This window comes from Alosa alosa, chromosome 3, assembly GCF_017589495.1.
Source record: "Alosa alosa isolate M-15738 ecotype Scorff River chromosome 3, AALO_Geno_1.1, whole genome shotgun sequence".
NCBI lineage: Eukaryota > Metazoa > Chordata > Actinopteri > Clupeiformes > Clupeidae > Alosa > Alosa alosa.
Genome location: NC_063191.1, coordinates 34,426,320 through 34,446,145, shown reverse-complemented (window position 1 = coordinate 34,446,145; position 19,826 = coordinate 34,426,320). Strand labels below are relative to the sequence as shown.

Here is a 19,826-nt window from a genome sequence, read left to right as displayed (position 1 = left end):
ACTGTGGTCTACTGTATGAAGAAGTTTGTCAAATGCACCAACCAAGAAATGTAATCTATTTGTTGATAGTATCCTAAGTTAGAAGGGGGTGCTCTTTATCTTTTTTTCTTTTTTTTTTTACTCAAAAGTCAACAACTGGACATGTTTGTGTTCTGAAGTCCGGTTTTGAACCCACAGGTTTCAAAGGCTCCGTCGTGTCTGACCTGAAACTAGCAAATAAAATGGATTAATCATTGAAATTAATCGATTTTGGAAAATGAAACTTTGTTTCCTGTGTAGCCTACTGAACAGCTCATTGGCCCCATCTGGTGTATCCTAGAGGTCATTATGTTACCGCTGAGATATCGTGAACCCGTGTATCAATCCGTTTATTATTATTGTGTGTGTGGGGGTCAAACGAAATATTTGCATTATAAAGGACTACATGCAACAAAATCTCCGAGACAATCATCACAATCAGCAGGATATCAGAGCGCAGAGCCCGTCTACGAGGCTGTCTGTCTGTATTTCAGTCGGGCACCAAAAGGACTCCCTCGTGACGTCATTTTCGAGCGACACATATCTGGAAAGCCATCCTCGGTCTCCGACATTGGGGGTCAGGGAGATTTGTGAATTTTAGCGATGGCTTTACGGGTTATCCGCCTGTTTGTACCGTCAGGTGCAGCTGCTCTCAAGGCAGGAGGACATATACAGAAGGTATATTTTTATTTTCTGTTTTGGATTTATCATCCTCAGAGGTATCTATCGACCTTAACATGGCAGCAAGGGCACCCAAACAACTGCTCATCAATTAGCCTAGCTTGTTTTGGAACTAGATAAATAATAAAAGTTAACATACGTTAATGTTATCCTCTAGTTTTCTATCCTTGTATTCTTGATATGAAGAGGCTTTCTTTAGTCCTTCCCTAATCTACATCTTCAATAATATCAATAATAACATCAATAATAGCATCAATAATAACAACGACTTTAGCCACATTAGCTGTGTCGCTTATAATGTTAACGTCACCTCAGATAAGCTAACTTTAGTTGGACAGTTGGGACTGTTGTTGGTTGACGTGTAGGCTACTTGTCAGCTTTATCTGCACCGACTGGTTTTGTTCGTTCTTATTTTCTCTAAGCTTAAATAAAATGCTCTCAAATCATCACGACGTGCCCTTTGTTGTGATTTTAAGCGCAGCATCAACCATTATTTGTATTGGATGTTAAAGGTGTTGTGTTAATTGAAACTGTGTAACAGTTCCTGTCCATAGTATTAGTAAGTTCAATATGTCATTTTTGCCTACTGAAATGATTTAGGCAGGAGTCCACACAAGTACTGTAAACAACCTGCAGTATGGTTGGTGGGCATACATACTGGGTGAGCGGACAAGTCCCAGGTTAAAGGAGAACAGTAAAATCATCACCATCGATGGCAACTTGGCTTCAGGAAAAGGGGCCTTAGCACAAAAACTTGCCGACAAGTTGGGTAAGGACACGTTATTATAATTTGTAATTAACTCGTTTACTAACTAACTTTTGTCATCAATTGTTTTAAATAAATAAGCAGGTATACTTGCTACTTGCACATTAATAGGCCTACCCATTATATTAATGTTATTCCATGCATTGATGTGTGATGGGCTGTAGTAAAGTTTTAAGTCATTGTTTGTATCTTGAAGGCATGTTGTACATGCCGGAGGCGGACATTCACTATATGGACCGAATGAACAAGGAGAAGGAACCGCTGGATGCCATATTCAATGGGAACTGCAGCCTGGAGAAGTTCTACATGGACCCCAAGGCAAAGGATGGCAACTCATATCGTCTCCAGTGCTGGATGTATCAGATGCGGGTGTTGCAGTACGCAGATGCCCTTGAGCATCTTCTCACCACAGGTAATTCCCAGAGATTGAGTTTGTCTTCTTCGCCTAGTGCAGACAGTCCAACGTTAAAGATGAGTGGTATGTTCTACTTGTGAGATTATTTTGTGATTTTGTTTGGGTTTGTAGTTTCACTCACTTTTGTCATTGCAGGCCAAGGGGTCATTTTAGAGCGTTCTCCTTACAGTGATGTGGTGTTTTTGGAGGCTATGATGAAACAGGGATTCATCAGGAAACAGTGTAAGTAAAAGCAGAACATGGTTTCTTGATCTCCCCCCATGTGCAGGGCTGATTTGCTTCTGTACAATTATCAAGTTAATGCTTTATAAACATCAAGGGCAGGGTTTCCTGTAAATGGATCAAGACTAGATTAAAAGAATGAGTCTCCATTGAAAATCTTTGAGATTAGGCTTAATCAATGTAGAAGAAGCTGACAGTATAGTAATGGAATCTAATGGATAATAATAATAATGCAGTGATGTCTCAGTAGTAGTAACTGATAATCATGATGCTTCACAAACTTAATGAGAGTGATTGGTGTTTGTATTCTAGGTGTGGAACACTACAATGAGATCAAGAACATCAGCATCTGTGAGTTCTTGCCTCCTCACCTGGTTATCTATGTTGACCTGTCTGCAGAGGAGGTGCAGAAGAAACTAAAGGCTTCTGGCAAGGTGAGTGAGTGAGTGCAATAGTGTATGTGGTGTAAGGCTGTTGGGTCCTTCAAGAAAAGGCCTCCAATGCATGTTTTAAGCCAATGTTCCAATTTAAATTTGTTTTAAACCAGCTCTCTTTGAAATTCACACCTTCGTCACAACGTTTCCCCCCCCCAAGTGTGATATGAACTCCAATTTCAAATATCAACATATTGAGTGAGAATGACTTGACTCATTTGTTGGCAAAGCTGCAGTTACACACTGGAACAGTCTTTTAATGTGTTTAAATAGGCAAACACATCTAATATTATTGTCCTCTTAAGTCTGCTTGCTTTTACAATGGCCTGTGATCGCTTCAGTGCAAAGAGTATTTTCCATATGAACAATATAATTTGTTCAACAATTACCATTTAGATTTAAAGTGAAACACATTTGTACACATTGGTGGTGGTTAGTGTGGTTTCACCTTCACTGGGAATGAAAAGAGCTTATAAATGTCATTTGTTGTTGAAGTGCTTGGAATGAAAAGAGCTTATAAATGTCATTTGTTGTTGTTGTTGCTGTTGTTGTTGCTGTTGGATGATTATCATTTGAACTTAATGTCAAAAAGAACATTTCATGACAGTGAATATGCACATCATTTTTCAATTTTATTTCAGTCACATCTTCAGAATGTGTCCTTGCCATACCTGAAGAGCATTGAGCAGGCATACAAAAATACCTTCTTGCCTAGCATCAGGTAATAACTATCCGCTATCTCTTGTGAATCACTGTAGTGCTATGTTAAGATGCAATATGAAAGATTACTGTATGGCCAGATGGTTTCAGATATTTGTTCCTAATGTTCTGTTTTGAATTCAGTGAGCAAGCGGAAGTTCTGGCCTATGACACAACACAGGTGAAGGATATTGAGAAGGTAAGGGATTCTATATGCAGCAGGATAATGTGTAATATTGGTTCACATGCAACACTGGGAATAAGTGCATATTCTCTGTCTTTAGGTTGTTGAAGATATTGAGTATCTGAAGTTTGACAAAGGTCCTTGGAAGGAGGCGGATGATGTCACCTTCCATTACTTGAGAGTTTTGTAAGTATCTCTCTGAATCAACCCAGTGTCACATGCTTTTATCTAAGTTTAACTTTCTAATTTCACTAAACTTAAATGGAACTAAATTAATGTTGTCTTACATCATGCCTCTGTATGGTTATGTTCAGTTGTATGTTAGTGCAGTGATCGTAGAGGGAGAGACCTTAATATGCATGTTTCTGTAGCTCACCTGTTAGAACTGACAGTGCCAAGGTGCGAAGATAAAGATCTATATGAGACCTATAGGTATATCTGGTATATAGGACCTATAGGTATATCTGGTATGGGACCTATAGGTATATCTGCACTGAGCTGGAAGTCACTGTACAGATATGCACATGTGATGCATGTTCAGTAGATCTCTTATTACAGTGCATGAAAATGCACTGTTCTGTTATCCAAAGTATTCTTCTTCTTATTACAGTGCATGAAAATGCACTGTTCTGTTATCCGAAGTCTTTTTTACAGTGCATGAAAATGCACTGTACTGTTCTTCCTAGGCAACTTCTTCTTATTATTATTCCGCTTACCACTTTTTCCGTACGCTATTTCTCTTGAACAGTTTAACTTAGAAACTTCATTCAAACTTTGTTACGTAGGTCTTCAAACAGATCGGGTTGGTATGACTTTTCAACTTTGAAACTCTTATACTTTTTAAACTATTAAAGAAAAACTTTTAAAATCCCCATAGACTTAACATTGCCGACAGACATCATAATACGGGCCGCTAAGCAATTAGAATCCTATGGCAGGTGTTCAGGCCACCTGCAGCCTCAGGCTTTAAGCATACAATCTGGGTCAATTAAGACTACACATCCTATTCAAGTGTTTCCTCTGCCCAAAACTGTTTCAAAATAAAAGTCCTCACTACAATAATCCACTGTTAAACAATGTAACCCATTAAACTACTGAACTTTTACATTCAACTTTTAAACGGTCTACTTTTAAACTATCTATCTATTAAACTAGCTTTCTATCAACTTTTAAACTATCTACATTCAACTTTTAAACTATATACATTCACTAGCTGTCTATCAACAACTTTTAACTTGTCATCAACTGTCAACACTTTTCATCAACTATGACTCCTACCCACTGTAGCTAGTTAGCATGGTTAAAGTAGTTAGCATGTTAAGATTGCTAAGATTGTTAAGCATTTTTCAGAAAACTGCTAAAAAATGACTAGCTAGGTTAGCTAAGTCACATGGTTAAGATAGTTAAAGATGTTAGCATGTTAGTTAAGTATTTTTAACAAAACTGCTAAAAATGATTAGCTAGGTTAACTAAGTAACATGGTTAGCATAGTTAACATGTTAGCATGTTAGTTAGCTAATCATTTTTAACAGTTATGCTAAGTTAGCTAAGTAACATGGTTAGCATAGTTAGCATGTTAGCATGCTAGTTAGCATTTTTAACAAAACTGCTTTAACATGTTAGTATGCTTTTTAGCAGTTTTGCTAAAAATGCTAACTAGCATGCTAGCATGCTAACCATGTTACTTAGTTAACTTAGCATAACTGTTAAAAATGATTAGCTAACTAGCATGCTAACATGTTAACTATGTTAACCATGTTACTTAGTTAACCTAACTAATCATTTTTAGCAGTTTTGTTAAAAATGCTTAGCTAAGTTAACTAAGTAACATGGTTAGCATAGTTAGCATGTTAGTTAGCATTTTTAGCAAAACTGTTAAAAATGATTAGCTAGGTTAGCTAAGTAACATGGTTAGCATAGTTAGCATGCTAACATGTTAGCATGCTAGTTAGCATAACTACTAAAAATGATTAGCTAAGTTAGCTAAGTAATATGGTTAGCATAGTTAGCATGCTAGTTAGCATAGTTAGCATGTTAACATTGCTAGCATAGTTAGCATGTTTAGCAAAACTGCTAGAAAATGTTTAGCAAAACTGCTAGAAAATGTTAGTTAAGTTAGCTAAGTAGCATGGTTAGCATGTTAGCATTGCTAGCACTACTATAAAACATTAGCTAAGTAGCATGGTTAGCAGAATTACAAATCTTAGCATAACTGCTAGCAAACATTAGAGCCATTCCAACTTTCAGTTATCGTCAAATATCTACCTATACACAGCCATTAAACTATTTGAATATCAACATTCATTCAACTTCCAGTCTGTCAACAACTTTTAAACTATTTACCTTCAACTTTTAAACGGTCTACTTTTAAACTATCTATTAAACTAGCTGTCTATCAACAACTTTTAAACTATCTATTGTCTATCAACAACTTTTAAACTATCTACATTCAGCTTTTAAACAGTCTACTTTTATTAAGCTATGCAACCACCATGTCTATCCTAGCATCACCGTAGTAACCATCTCTGTATTATCTGTTTTAACTATACATGATATTTTACATCACAACTTTAGCATTTTCATGCACTGGTAATTCCTTGGAATTGCATTTCTAGTCTTATTATTATTCTTCCCACCAAATTTCTGCATTTAATTCAGCTTCAACCGTTTAACGTAGAAACTTTGTTCAAACTTTGTAACGTAGGTCTTGAAAAGGAGACTTTAGGAATGTATTTTTCACTTTTGTAAACTTTATACTTTTTGAGATATTAATAAAAAACTAGAAAAGCATTTCCTGAAGGAAATACAGTGCATGAAAAGGCAAAAATATGATGAGTTTACATGGTTAAATTATTTGCTTGGTAGATAAGGTTTAATATAGTTGGAATGACTGAACAGTTAAATAGGTTGATAATTTAAATAGTTAAATTATTTAGGTAGATAGTTGACGATAACTAACAGTTGGAATGGCTCCAATGTTTGCTAGCAGTTATGTTAACTATGTTAACAAAGATAATAATGCTTACCAAGTTACTATGCTAATAAGCATGTTAACAATGTTAAAATGTTAACTATGTTAACCATGTGACTTAGCTAACCTAGCTAATCATTTTTAGTAGTTATGATAACTAGCATGCTAACATACTAATTATGCTAACCATGTGACTTAGCTAACCTAGCTAATTATTTTTAGCAGTTATGTTAACTATGCTAACTAGCATGCTAACATGATAACTATGCTAACCATGTTACTTAGCTAACTTAGCTAATCATTTTTAGCCGTTTTGTTAAAAATGCTAACTAGCATGCTATCTATGCTAACATGCTAACTATGATAACCATGCTAACTAGCTACAGTGGGTAGGAGTCACAGTTGATGACGAGTAACAGTTACAATGGCTGAACAGTTGAAAAGTTGGTTAAAAGGGTTAAATTGTGAACAGTGAAATATTGTGAAATATTGTAGTGAGGACTTTTTTTATTTTGAAACAGTTTTTTGGCAGAGGAAGCAGTTGAACAGGATGTGTAGTCTTAATAAGGCCAGTTTGTATGCTTAAAGCCTGAGACTGGCAGTTGATCCAGGTGGCCTGAACACCTGCCATAGGATTCTAATTGCTTAACGGCCGTATTATGATGTCACAATCAGCAATGTTAAGTCTATGGGGATTTTTAAAAAGTTTTACAAAGTATAAAAGTTGAAAAGACATAGCAACCCGATCTGTTTGAAGACCTACGTTACAAAGTTTGAATGAAGTTTCTAAGTTCAACTGTTCAAGAGAAATTGCGTACGGAAAAAGTGGTAAGCGGAATAATAATAAGTTGCTGCCTAGGAAGAACAGTACAGTGCATTTTCATGCACTGTAATAAGCTTATTTTTCCCCATAGACTTTGTATGGGGACTATGACCTCACAATGGGCTAATTAACTTGATTTGCACCTGTATCAACTTCCAGCTGCTCAACTAGGTCCCATCAAAAAGCTAGTTAAACTGATTGCACCTGTATCAACTGCTTTCTGCTCAATTAGGCCAACTCTCTCTGTGTATCTCCATTCTACAAGGATATAAGGCACATTCCATCCAACTTTCTCTCCATTCATCCTCTTCAAACCATCATCTACCCATTAAACTACCCCATCAACATCTATTAGACAATCTGCCTATCAACATCCATTCAACTTTCTGTTTATCAACATCCATTACACTATCTATATTTAACTTTTAAACTATATACTCTGTCTCAGGCTTTAAACATACAATCTGGCTCTACAGATCCTGTTCAACTATTTCCTCTGCCCACAACTGTTTCAAAATAAATGTCCTCACTACAATAATTCACTATTAAATAATTTAACTATTTAAACTACTCAACTATTTAACTGTTCAGCCATTTCAACTGTCAGTTGTTATCAACTATGACTTCTGCCAACTGTTATCAAATAAAAGTTTGTTTTGCATTTTATGTTAATATACAGTATGTTTATATTTTCATGCACTGGTAATTTCCTCGAAATTACATTTTCTAGTTATTCTTCCCACCAAATTTCTGCGTCTAATTCAGCTTCAACCGTTTAACGTAGAAACTTTGTTCAAACTTTGTAACGTAGGTCTTGAAAAGAAGACTTGAGGAATGTATTTTCACTTTTGTAAACTTTATACTTTTTGAGATATTAATAAAAAACAAGCTTAGTTTTCCCCATAGACTTTGTATGGGGACTATGACATCATAATGGGCTAATTAACTTGATTTGCACCTGTATCAACTTCCAGCTGCTCAATTAGGTCTCATCAAAAAGCTAGTTAAAGGAGAATTCCGGTGTGATATTGACCTAAAGTGTGTTGAAACATGATACAGAGTGTGAACGTATGTCTTATAGCCCATCTCAGCTTGTCCCCTGCACTCCAAAAATCTGGCTTAGTTAGCCGATGCTACCAACAGCTTTTTCAATGGTGGTGCTTCGGCATCGGGCTAGCCATGCAAATAAATCACTGTTTTACACCATTTACGAGGCTCAATGTATCTCCACACTTCATTGGTAGACTTCTGAGGGCCCTGACATTTAAAACGAGACATTGAGAACTTTGAAAAAGCACTGGTAGTTTACTTACAAGACGATTTATACAGACAGAATCTTCATGAAGTTTAGCGTTTGCAGCCATCTTGAATTTAGTCACAATAAGTCGAGCGACGAAAGTAAGAATGAACAGGTATGATAAAGGATCAGATATCAAAGCAGTTGATACAGGTGCAATCAGATTCCAGGGGATCAGATTCCAAAAATAATTCTGTGGAAATGCATGGATTCCAGTTGCTGCTACTGGAAGAAACTGGAATCCATGCATTTCCACTGAATTATTTTTGGAATCTGATCCCCTGGAATCTGATTGCACCTGTATCAACTGCTTTCTGCTCAATTAGGCCAAATAGGACAATTATGTTAATATACAGTATGTTTATATTTTCATGCACTGGTAATTTCCTCGAAATTACATTTTCTAGTTATTTTTCCTGTTGTGTAATGATGTGGAGTAGGCCATTCTGAGCTGCCTTTTCTTTCTCTCTTACCACAGGGTGGAGGACAAACAGCAGGTGGCTAACCTGACTTGCATACCTCGCTACCTGCCCGAGATCACTGTCAGCGCTCACGATGTGGATAGTACATACTACGCCTATAAATCGGTAAGTTTGCCCTCTTCACTATGACGTGATGAAAGTGGGTGAAGAAGAATCATTTGTGTTTGTTCCAGTGTGTCTTGCACATATGTTTTAAGGTGATGTGTAAGTAAAATAATGATTTTAATGTTTAATGAAAACTTTAAAGATTACATTATGTAGGGATTTTGATTTTGTTCATCATTGATGATCATTGCTGATGTGGTATAATTTACTGCCGTTAATGTTCTAAATTGTTTATAAAAACGTCACAGTAAATTCTTCGGTGTTAATTCTTTGTTGTCTTATCAGGTTTTGAAAGTCAATTACTTAAATCAGCTGAATATTTCACAAATCCGTTGTTGTTGTTCTTGGCAGAAGATTCCTTAAAAAGTGTTTCATTCAGTTCACGTAGTTGCATGTCAATTTCCAATTTAATATCGGAAATCCCTCGTCCACAAAAGCCTTCGGGGCTTCGGGCTCTCAGTAGACCGTATAGATGAGTCAGTGCGTGTCTCTGTGCTGTAAAGGCATTTTAGGTTAGCACATGTCTTACTTGAGTGATTTATGGTCTTCTCTTTGTCAGTGTTTTTGTAGTGGGCCAGCTTTGTGATTGTTGTCTTAGACATGAGCTAGTTGCGTCACAAAGGGTGCGAGCCCTTGTCAGGTTTCATCAGGCTCTTGAGTAGACTCTCATCTGCTGCTGGAGTTTCACAGGTAAGGTAAAGTTTTGGTTGCAAGCTATCTCCAAAACGAACAGAGTAACAAACAGAGTAACGGAGCTAGCTGGCCCTGTAATAATTAATGTCTGTAAGTCGCTTTTGGATGTAAGCATCAGTCCAAAAAATGAACGAATAGATAAATAGATAACCTGGCCCATCCCATGCCACAAGAATTATATGGGATGGGTAGTGAGGAGGAGGCGAAGCACAGACCATGAAGCGTTTCGGCGGTTTGTTTATCAACTGACATTTTAGGTTTACAGAGATTTTAGTTCAAAAGTTCACTCTGCTGAAGAACATAAAAAATGCATCTGGCTTGTCTAGCCATGTTGTGTGCTCATGACGAGAGGCCAGACATGTTATCCACTCCCATTTGTGTCATACTAACAAACAAATGAAATGTTAATTACCCCCCCCCCTTATCAGCTTCCTGGAAAGCGGTACGCAGAGGGCTACAATGCAGACTTGGGAGACAAGAACATCCTGTTCAAGTGAGCAGCAGCAGAATAACCCAGCAGAAGAAGCCATTTTGAGAATTGCACAGTGCCATCAGTGTGCAAGCGGCAGTCGTGATAGAATATTATGGTCAGACAAAGTCCACACCACTTAAACACCTGTCTCTCAGATCCACTGGGCCAAGAAATGTGTTGAAGCGTCATGTACATTATTATTGTTTGAAAAGAATATATATTAAAAAGTCACCATCTTGGTCTTATTTCTGTTCTGAGTGGTCAATGACTGTGCTGCGCAGCTCACACAAGAACCATAGCAGTCCATCTGCAACTGCAGTACACTGTGATGAGGATGAGTGTGGTGAATTGTAGAGAGGATCTTGTATCTTTGCTCATGGAAAGTTACAAGACCTTATACAAGATCCTATACATGTAAAGTTACAACGTCTTATGCTCATGGTTTTCATAAGATATTAGAGCTTGTGAAAGTGTGTATTAGAAGAACAGATGATGCCATGCTGTGACAGTATAATCAAGTGTAGGCCTAATTATGTTTATTAATAACTTTAATAGTAGTAAAAGAAGCTGTAGTAAAACTACTGCATTTGTATACCTGTTTTTCAAACAGAAACGCAAGCTAATTATGTAATTTACTTTTAAAAGTATTAAGAACCAACTGGAAATCAGAGTATTTGGCATAAAGGAGTTTTGAAAATCTGTGTTACAATGCAAGGATTAAAGTTTTCCGTCATACGACGGATTTCCGTCAATTTGATTTTAGAAATGTCATCGATGCTTTGGAAAAAACATAAACCATGAAAAAACGAACCACTTAACCGCTATGTTCGTATTTTCTTTGTTTAAAAACGTTGTATATGATGGCCTTGAAGTGAGTAACTGAATTGGCTGCACCATAAAGCATACAAGTTCGTGCATGCTCTCTGCAACGCAAACAGGATTTTGGTTCCGTAGCCAAGTAATTCTGCTAGGCTACATAACGTTGTAAACAGATAAATGTGTTTATTTGAAGCTCACATACAAATACTAGGTCAGCTTCAAGTAGGCATATTCACACTTAGGCTACGTACAATAGATTTTATTTTGTCATTGTTATAGCCTACTGAATGATACAATTTTGGGTTATTTGAGAAAAAGATATTTAAGTATTTGAAATATTCTAAATGCAATCCCAATCTCAAACTACAATCCTTTTTCCAATCCTGCAAAAACAAAAAAAATCTAAATATGCCTACGTATTTCAAATATATCTAATTAAAATAGTGCCCTGTCCTCTGGTTACACCACACCGGTGGGGCTGGAGGCCTTTTCACCAAAGATTCTAGAGCGGAGCTAAAATCTTTGCTTTTCACTATCCTCCCAACCCGTTAGGTGGCAGTATGGTATTTTGAGTGGAAAACACAGCGGAGAAGAAGCACCTTTCGTTTCCATAGTGACCAATCAGTTGTTTCTAGCCACCATCAACCAGTCTCTCTCACCCTAACTTAGCGAAAGCGCGCATAGCTTAACCAGATAGGATATCAATCTTCCTTTCTGTTCGAGTCCAGGTAAGCTATCTAACATGCTTGCAGTGTGTCATGTCATCATAGACAGTAAACGATAGGTCATGATTCCATAGCTACGTTAGCATAATTGTCGCTAGCGTGCACAGATGTTAGCTAACGTTAGTTTATCCCAGGTTAACGATAGTGCTAGTGCTAGCTCTATCATTTGGTTAACTCTATCATTTGATGTGCCTTTTAGGTGACTGGATATCTATCTTGTTAACCTCAGATCCCACAGGCGCCCTCCTCCTCCTTTCCTAAATCATCTCTGTTTTGATGCTAACGTTAGAAGCTACTTGTGCTTGCTAGCTTGATAAAGTTGACCAGGTTAATGTTTCGTAACGTTAACCCCAGCAGCAGCAATCCCATGAAAAAAGTGTTTGTAACGTAACGTTCGCGGTAATCAGCTTGTTGCTGTTGGCTGCAAATTAACTGGAACATTAACGTTAGGTAAGTTGACGTTATAACATCAAACTTAGTGAACTGTCGTTAGCTGATAACATGTGCCAGAGAACCAACATAGGCAAACGTTCCATACATTCATTTAGGTAATATTAGCTAGCTTTATACATATTTGACCGTGTTCTGTAGGTACTTGGGCTCAGAAGTTGAACTACTGGTGCGGTTTTATATCAATTCAGGATGTCGAGCGACCTGGTGGGCGTGTGGGAGGTTGCTCTGAGCGATGGAGTCCATAGGATCGAGTTTGAACATGGCACAACCACCGGGAAACGGGTCATCTGCATAGATGGAAAGGTAAGGGTACATATTTACCAACCTCAAAGGACACCTGCTTTCACCAATGTCATCAAAGTGTAAGTAGAGTCTAGTCCATGTGTGCTGTAGGCCGAAAGCATGACTACAAATTATGTGGACTCTGTGTGCTTTGTGAATAAATCAACTTACTATCTTACCATTAGGTTGTATTGAGCACAAACAAATCAATATGTAAGAGTAGTGAAGTCTTTATATCTTCCTCCTCTCTGTACAGGAAGTTCTACGAAGGGACTGGATGTTCAAACTGGTTGGGAAGGAGACGTTTTATGTGGGGAGCTCAGACACCAAGGCCACCATAAACATTGATGCGGTGAGCGGCTTTGCCTACGAGTACACGCTAGAGATCAATGGAAAGAGCTTGAAGAAGTATATGGAGAATCGCTCAAAGGTGACCAGTACTTGGCTGCTCAACCTAGATGGCACAGACTGCAGGGTTGTCCTGGGTAAGGCTTCACATTTTACCTTTCCATAAACTGCACAAAAGAGGGAACACTGGGCAGTTCAAATACAAAGAATGGCATGTGGTTGTGGCATAAATGGAGTTGAAACTGAGCTAGGCTCTGCACTGGGTGACAGTGGGTTCATTGGCAGCATGTGGTGTCATGCTTAAGCAGTGAGCCTGTCAGCAAGTTGCAAGGCTTGTGATCTCTTAATCTGATTACAGCACACCATCTGCATACAGTCAGCACCTGTCAACCACCTTGACTACCTGACTTACCATCAGATTGCCAGCTCTGTAAGACCAAATAAAACCAAGCTTCGTGGAGCCAGAGTAAGATGTCACATCTAGCTGTAAAATGCTGGTGTGGAGGAAGGCAATTGGCTGATGTCTAGAAGTTAAATGATACTCAATGGGGCCTTGATGCAGCCATAAGACACATGAATACCTAAACACAGAGTAGACACGCATTCTCACATTCATATTCTAAACTTAAAGGTTGTATCAGTGATTTTAGGCCCAAAAAAGGCCCAAATATAAATGTTCACATTCATCTAATTTTTCCTAACAATCCGCTAGCTGTCTGCCCCATAAGCAGGCCATCAAAAAACGTGTCTCTGTAGGCAGCCTAGGCTCTGAGATCACAAAAACAATTGCTACCAACAAGGGTTGGCAACCCACTCAAAGGCAAAATAAAGTGTTTCAACCAATAACCGACGAGATGCGCGTTTAGGAGAGTTTTAATTGCACGGGAGGGAGGGGGAGGGAGTAGCGAGCTAGCTCTCTGTTTTGTTTGAACATCAACAGAAGTGACGTATCCCGATATCGCTGATACAACCTTTAAAACAATGTTCAAAAAACAATTTCAATGTTGTCACACGTGTATGCTTTTGTTAAAGTGATTTATTCATATTTTGAGTTTTGAATGAGTTTATTTCACAAATGTAAGCAAGAGAGGATCATCATGTATGTTGGTTGCTAGGCAGGATGGCGGGGGAGTGGTTTGTTTACAAAATTGCTTTCAACTGAGTGCCCCAGTGGCTGCAACTGGTACTGAGGGAAATGTTTGTTTTTCTTCAAGCCGCCATGGGATGGATGTTACACACCCTTGTATTCTGTGACTGATTGCAAGCATGCCTTTGTTAAACAGGCATTAAAGAAAGGCCCTTCAGGAAATATGTTGAAATCGCATATTGGCGGGTAGCAGATGTACTGTGCAGTTCAGCTTTCATTTCCCATATTTTGATAATAATAATTGTGTGATAACAATATTCACTATGTGGGCTATGCCTTGACAATTTCAGGATTTTTTTGTTCACTAATTTTAACAAGGGAGCATTATACATTTTAGTCACAAGATAGTGTATGGAGTGGTTTATAATTGTAATTGTTTCTTTTCTGTGTGCCCTAGTCATATTATTCTATCTGGTACAGAAGGACTTTTCCCTGTTAGTGGGGCTGTTAAGCTCAACGATCTTGCTTTTTATGAAAGAAGCATGAAACTTTCAGGGTTTGTTCTTGATGACCTAAGCTTTGATTTAAGATCTGGAGGCATTCTCAGTTTGACCTCTGAGGTCAGATAGAGGTAATTGACCTCTGTAATATGTTGTGACGCTACAGGTGAATGGGGAAAAAAAAAGTAAATAGATATCACCATGAAACTTTCTCAGTTGATTACTCATGTTAAACTAAGAAAAAAATGTATTAAAAGTTTTTTTTATATTTTAATGTTTGAATATGCAAATTAGGCCTTATCTCATTAAAAATGTGCTAATTTGCATACATTTTAGAAAACAAAATCAGATTGTCTGATAAAGCCAGGCTCAACATATTGTTTTCATTTTGTTGTCATATGAGATGGGGAAAAGTACTGAGGGGTTTACGGACATCTACTTCTATTATCCTGTAATTCAGCATCATTACGTGCAGTGAAGATCACTGGCAAAAGATCCAATGACTGGGCAAATCCAAGTACAAAATGTATCATTTCACCAAACAATTCCATATAAATATGGACATGACAAACATGTAGTCCTGCTTGAACTTGAGCTCCTATCAAAAAGTCACTACTTGAACTCCTATCACAAATCCCCAATGTAACATTGAACAGGTAACATATCAGCATTCTAAAATAGTACAGTGAAAGTTGTTGTAGAGCCCTTAGCTTTTGGGGGTAAGAAAAAGGCCTACAAAACAGCTGTGCAGCTTGTGCACATTAATGCTGCCTTTTTGCATTTGCAGTGCCCGGTACAACCCTTTTTACAACCACAGTGCACAAGCTCATAGCATGCCTGTGATGCCTCAGGGAGTGTTGTCCAACGTGGCTGCCAGCCTGCATCTGTATCAATCCATCCCCAGTCTGAAGGACTGGGTAACTGTGGGCTAGGAACCAAGGCAAGGTTCCATATTATGTTAGCCTGGTGCATTGCTCTTCTGATGTGTTGCCTCAAAGCAGCTTGTGTAGAGGGGATGTTTTTCAGGGATCTTGACCTCTGGCTAAAAAGTTGTTTCCTTGCCTCATTGACCTCTAAGCATGCAATTGTTCTGTCATAGAGTGGGAACCCTACTGTAGATCTAAGTCAAATGTAAAATTCCATGACTTTTCTCTGGCTTTCCCTGACAAAAAAAACTGAATTTCCATGACTTACTATATAATGAATAGTACAATATAGCGACCAATGATTTCAGAGTACCCGCATAGAGGTCAAGAATCGTTTTTAGAGCGGGAGATGAGGCATTGAATAAACACAGAGGGCTACTTAAAAAAGCCATACAGCTAATAACCAGATATACACCAATTCTGCCTGGAAATGTATTTGTATTAATGTATTTTGGCAAGTATATTTTAAACTGCTACAACAAAATTCCCTGATATTCCATGACTGCTCCAAAAATGATCAAATTCCCTGACTTTCCATGTCTGGAATAGACTTTCTAAAATTCCATAATATTCCAGAAATTCCATGACCGTGGGAACCCTGTAGATCAGCACCACAAAACGTTCTAGTTGAGACAAGGAAAGATCACTCAACTCTTGTGGCATATGCAACATTTTATGGAAAGCCTCTGTAACTTCTGGATATACATGCCATGTATCCCAGGCAGTCTTTTTACCACGGCCACAGAATGCAGATGTTGTATCTCAGCCATTGACACAATGCCACAGCATTGTGACATGTTGGTCTCTCGTTTGTTTCGAATCTCTGATTGGCCACCTGTTTGCTCGAAGTGTTCATGTCACCCTTCCCCTGCTGTTTTTATCATTATTGCCACACCCCCCCCGAATAAATACCCTGTTATATATATATATATATATGCAGGATAACAGAAGTAGATGTTTTGCCAGTGATCTTCACTGCACTTAATGATGTTGACCCCTTAGAGTGCTATCAATGCTATAAATAAGTTCCTCATGCCCAGAAACATGGAAAAACATATTTAGTTTACATTTCTATCACATTTAGATCCTAAGATACACCCATTTCTAATTTCAGGCCTAGAAATTTCATATCACAGTGGTATAGGTGAATTACAGGATAATAGAAGTAGATGTCCATAAACCCTCAGTAATTATTTTCCCCATCTCATATGACAACAAAATGAAAAAAAAATATTTTGAGCCTGGCTTTATCAGACAATCTAATTTTGTTTTTTAAAATGTATACAAATTAGCACATTTTTATGAGATAAGGCCTAATTTGCATATTTTAACATTAAATATATAAAAAACTTTCAATACATTTTTTTCTTAGCTTAACATGACTAATCAACTGAGAAAGTTTCATGGTGATATATATTATTATTTTTTCCCCCCAATTCACCTGTAGCTTCACAACATATTACAGAGGTCAGTGACCTCTATCTGACCTCAGAGGTCAAACTGAGAATGCCTCCAGATCTTAAATCAAAGCTTAGGTCATCAAGAACAAACCCTGAAAGTTTCATGCTTCTTTCATAAAAAGCAAGATCGTCCCTATTTTAAAAGCTTAACAGCCCCACTATGTAGCCAACATGGGACTTTCCCCACCTTTGGACTCTGTGATTGATTGCACACATGCCTTATCTTGAACTGGACATTGTAAACTGATGTGCTGTTTCTCTTCGCAGTGGTCAGCTGGTTTATACAATTTAACATGAGCCCTTTATTGAAGTTGTGTAGGTCTATTGCAGCTTCTGGTTGTTGTTGCTTGTCTAATTACACTTAATTAACAATCCATAAACTATAGCATTTGTCAGCCATCAACTGAATACATGAGTTGCTAAACTTAATGGCTACCTCCTCTGTAAAACACATGTCCCTCATTTCCTCCTGAAGGTTGCACACTGAAGAAGGCACGCGCCGAAACGTATCTGTGCAAATAAAAGTATATGGACAGGGCCTCTCTCCTACTTTATGTATTCTAACTATCCAGGCCAGCACTCTTAAAGTTCAACAGTAGACACATTGAGTGAAGCCTGCTCCTATCCTCACTTCCCTCATTTACTCATGCTCATCAGCTGACATTATCCCAAGATATGGGATGGTCGACATTTTGAAGTAGTGATTTACAGTCCTGGTCCACATGAGTTGACTAATGTTGCAGTGTTACTTCACTTGGTTTTTAACTGTTGGAATTTCCTTAACACTTTCCAGAGAAAGATACCATGGACATTTGGTGCAATGGACAAAAGATGGAAACAGCTGTGAGTATCTATCAGCCCACAACTACAGAACAGCAGAAGCCAAGTGAAGGCTACCTCCATATACTTTATACATTGGACTACTACTTCATTGAAGATATTTTAAATGTATTGCAAAAAACACTTGTACACAAGTGTTGAATGTGTAGAATGCTCATTCTGAAATAGATAGTTGGGATGTACTGTATGTTAAAGGAGAATTCCGGTGTGATCTTGACCTAAAGTGTATTGAAACATGATACCGAGTGTGAACGTATGTCTCATAGCCAATCTCGGCTTGTCCCCTGCACTCCAAAATCTGGCGCTAGTTAGCCGATGCTACCAACAGCTTTTTCAATAGTGGTGCTTCGGCATCGGGCTAGCCATGCAAATAAATCAAGACGATTTATACAGACAGTATCTTCACGAAGTTTAGCGTTTGCAGCCATCTTGAATTTAGTCACGATAAGTCGAGCAACGAGTAAGAATGAACAGGTAATAATAATAATAATAATATTATTAAATATATTATAATAATAATTCAGTGGAAATGCATGGATTCCAGTTGCTGCTACTGGAAGAAACTGGAATCCATGCCTTTCCACTGAATTATTTTTGGAATCTGATCCCTCATCATACTTGTTCATTCTTACTCGTTGCTCGACTTATCGTGACTAAATTCAAGATGGCTGCCAACGCTAAACTTCGTGAAGATACTGTCTGTATAAATCGTCTTGGGCCCTCGGAAGTCTACCAATGAAGTGTGGAGATACATTGAGCCTCGTAAATGGGTGTAAAACAGTGATTTATTTGCATGGCTAGCCCGATGCCGAAGCACCACTATTGAAAAAGCTGTTGGTAGCATCGGCTAACTAGCGCCAGCCGGAATTCTCCTTTAATTAAGCTCTTTTGGCCTTTAGTGAATGTCCTACAAACAAATGAAAGGCAAATTGTGCACAAAGTATAAGTAGGCCTAAAACTGAAATAATGACCACCATTGTGCTATTTGGCAGGTTGAAAGCAAACTTGCAATGTCTTCTACTTTGAGACGGTGTTAATACAGCACTACTGTAGTACACCAGTCTAATCAGCAGACTGTGTGCAGTATCTACACCGTTGAATACTTGAACGCAGGTATTGTTGGAACATGCATTCTTTTAAATGACCTCTCTCTGTCTTCCGACCCTCTCCTTCACTTACACAGGGCGAGTTTGTGGACGATGGCACAGAAACACATTTTACCCTGAGTGACCATGACTGTTGCATCAAGGCTGTCAGCAGTGGTAAAAGAAGAGACGGCATCATCCACACGCTCTTAGTTGATGGCAACGAGGTGGCAGAATGCACAGAGTAATGAGAGAAAGAGGAGTGAGAGAGAAGAGAGAGAGGTGAGAGAGGAGAGAGAGGGTAAAGAGTGAGAGAGGAGTGAGAGAGGAGAGAGAGGGTAAAGAGAGAGAGAGGAGAGAGAGGGTAAAGAGAGAAAGAGGAGTGAGAGGGTAAAGAGTGAGAGAGGAGAGACAGGGTAAAGAGTGAGAGAGGAGAGAGAGAGGAGAGAGGGTAAAGAGAGAGAGAGGAGAGAGAGGGTAAAGAGAGAAAGAGGAGTGAGAGGGTAAAGAGTGAGAGAGGAGAGAGAGGGTAAAGAGAGAGAGGAGAGAGAGGGTAAAGTTATACAGGTTTTGAATGAGAGAGAGAGCATTGGCTGTTGATGACAAAAGATTAGCCATACAAGCAACACATTTTAAAGGTCCAACATTTCAAAGTCTTCAGGCGCACAAAAACTGCAAACAGAAGTATAGACTGAGGTGTGCATCACCAGCATGAAATCGATTCATAGTGGTCTGATTGGGAACAGAAAGATGTTAACCAGTTCAGCTAAGCCAGTCTTGCGTGAATAGCCATGTTGGTCGGATGTGGAGACAGAGAAAGGCAATAACATCTCCCACATCTTAGGAATTCCTTAGGAAGTGCACTTCGCTGTCACTGTGTTTTTCAATTCATTATGTGCTGAGAGACATTTATACAGCCTGACAAGGCCTCTGTGTTTACTAGTTCAGACTTTAACAATGTGCCAGTCTTGCTATTTTATCTTCTCAGTTGTTAAACAGTGGTAGTTTATACACTAGTGGTCTTGGTGTCTTTATTTGA

At 38.4% G+C, this 19,826-nt stretch overlaps 2 protein-coding genes across 3 annotated transcripts; both read left to right on the top strand.

Moving 5' to 3' along the window:
- The first annotated feature begins 539 nt into the window (after positions 1 to 539).
- On the top strand, positions 540 to 10,507 carry ndufa10 (NADH:ubiquinone oxidoreductase subunit A10). The gene is made up of 10 exons (XM_048238215.1): positions 540 to 696; positions 1,300 to 1,468; positions 1,662 to 1,877; positions 2,016 to 2,102; positions 2,415 to 2,536; positions 3,178 to 3,257; positions 3,380 to 3,434; positions 3,520 to 3,605; positions 8,989 to 9,097; positions 10,219 to 10,507. Exons 1-10 carry the CDS (start codon positions 622 to 624, stop codon positions 10,285 to 10,287), a joined length of 1,068 nt encoding a protein of 355 aa, XP_048094172.1. The 5' UTR covers positions 540 to 621; the 3' UTR covers positions 10,288 to 10,507.
- A 1,139-nt stretch (positions 10,508 to 11,646) lies between these two features.
- Positions 11,647 to 19,155, top strand: faima (Fas apoptotic inhibitory molecule a). 2 transcript variants are annotated; one of them, XM_048240096.1, is made up of 6 exons: positions 11,647 to 11,809; positions 12,006 to 12,256; positions 12,448 to 12,562; positions 12,798 to 13,026; positions 17,656 to 17,705; positions 18,886 to 19,155. In XM_048240096.1, exons 3-6 carry the CDS (start codon positions 12,449 to 12,451, stop codon positions 19,033 to 19,035), a joined length of 543 nt encoding a protein of 180 aa, XP_048096053.1. In that variant the 5' UTR covers positions 11,647 to 11,809; positions 12,006 to 12,256; position 12,448; the 3' UTR covers positions 19,036 to 19,155. The 2 variants fall into 2 exon arrangements, with proteins under 2 accessions (XP_048096053.1, XP_048096052.1); XM_048240095.1 differs by lacking the exon at positions 12,006 to 12,256 and having other exon boundaries at positions 11,648 to 11,809.
- The last annotated feature ends 671 nt before the right edge of the window (positions 19,156 to 19,826 follow it).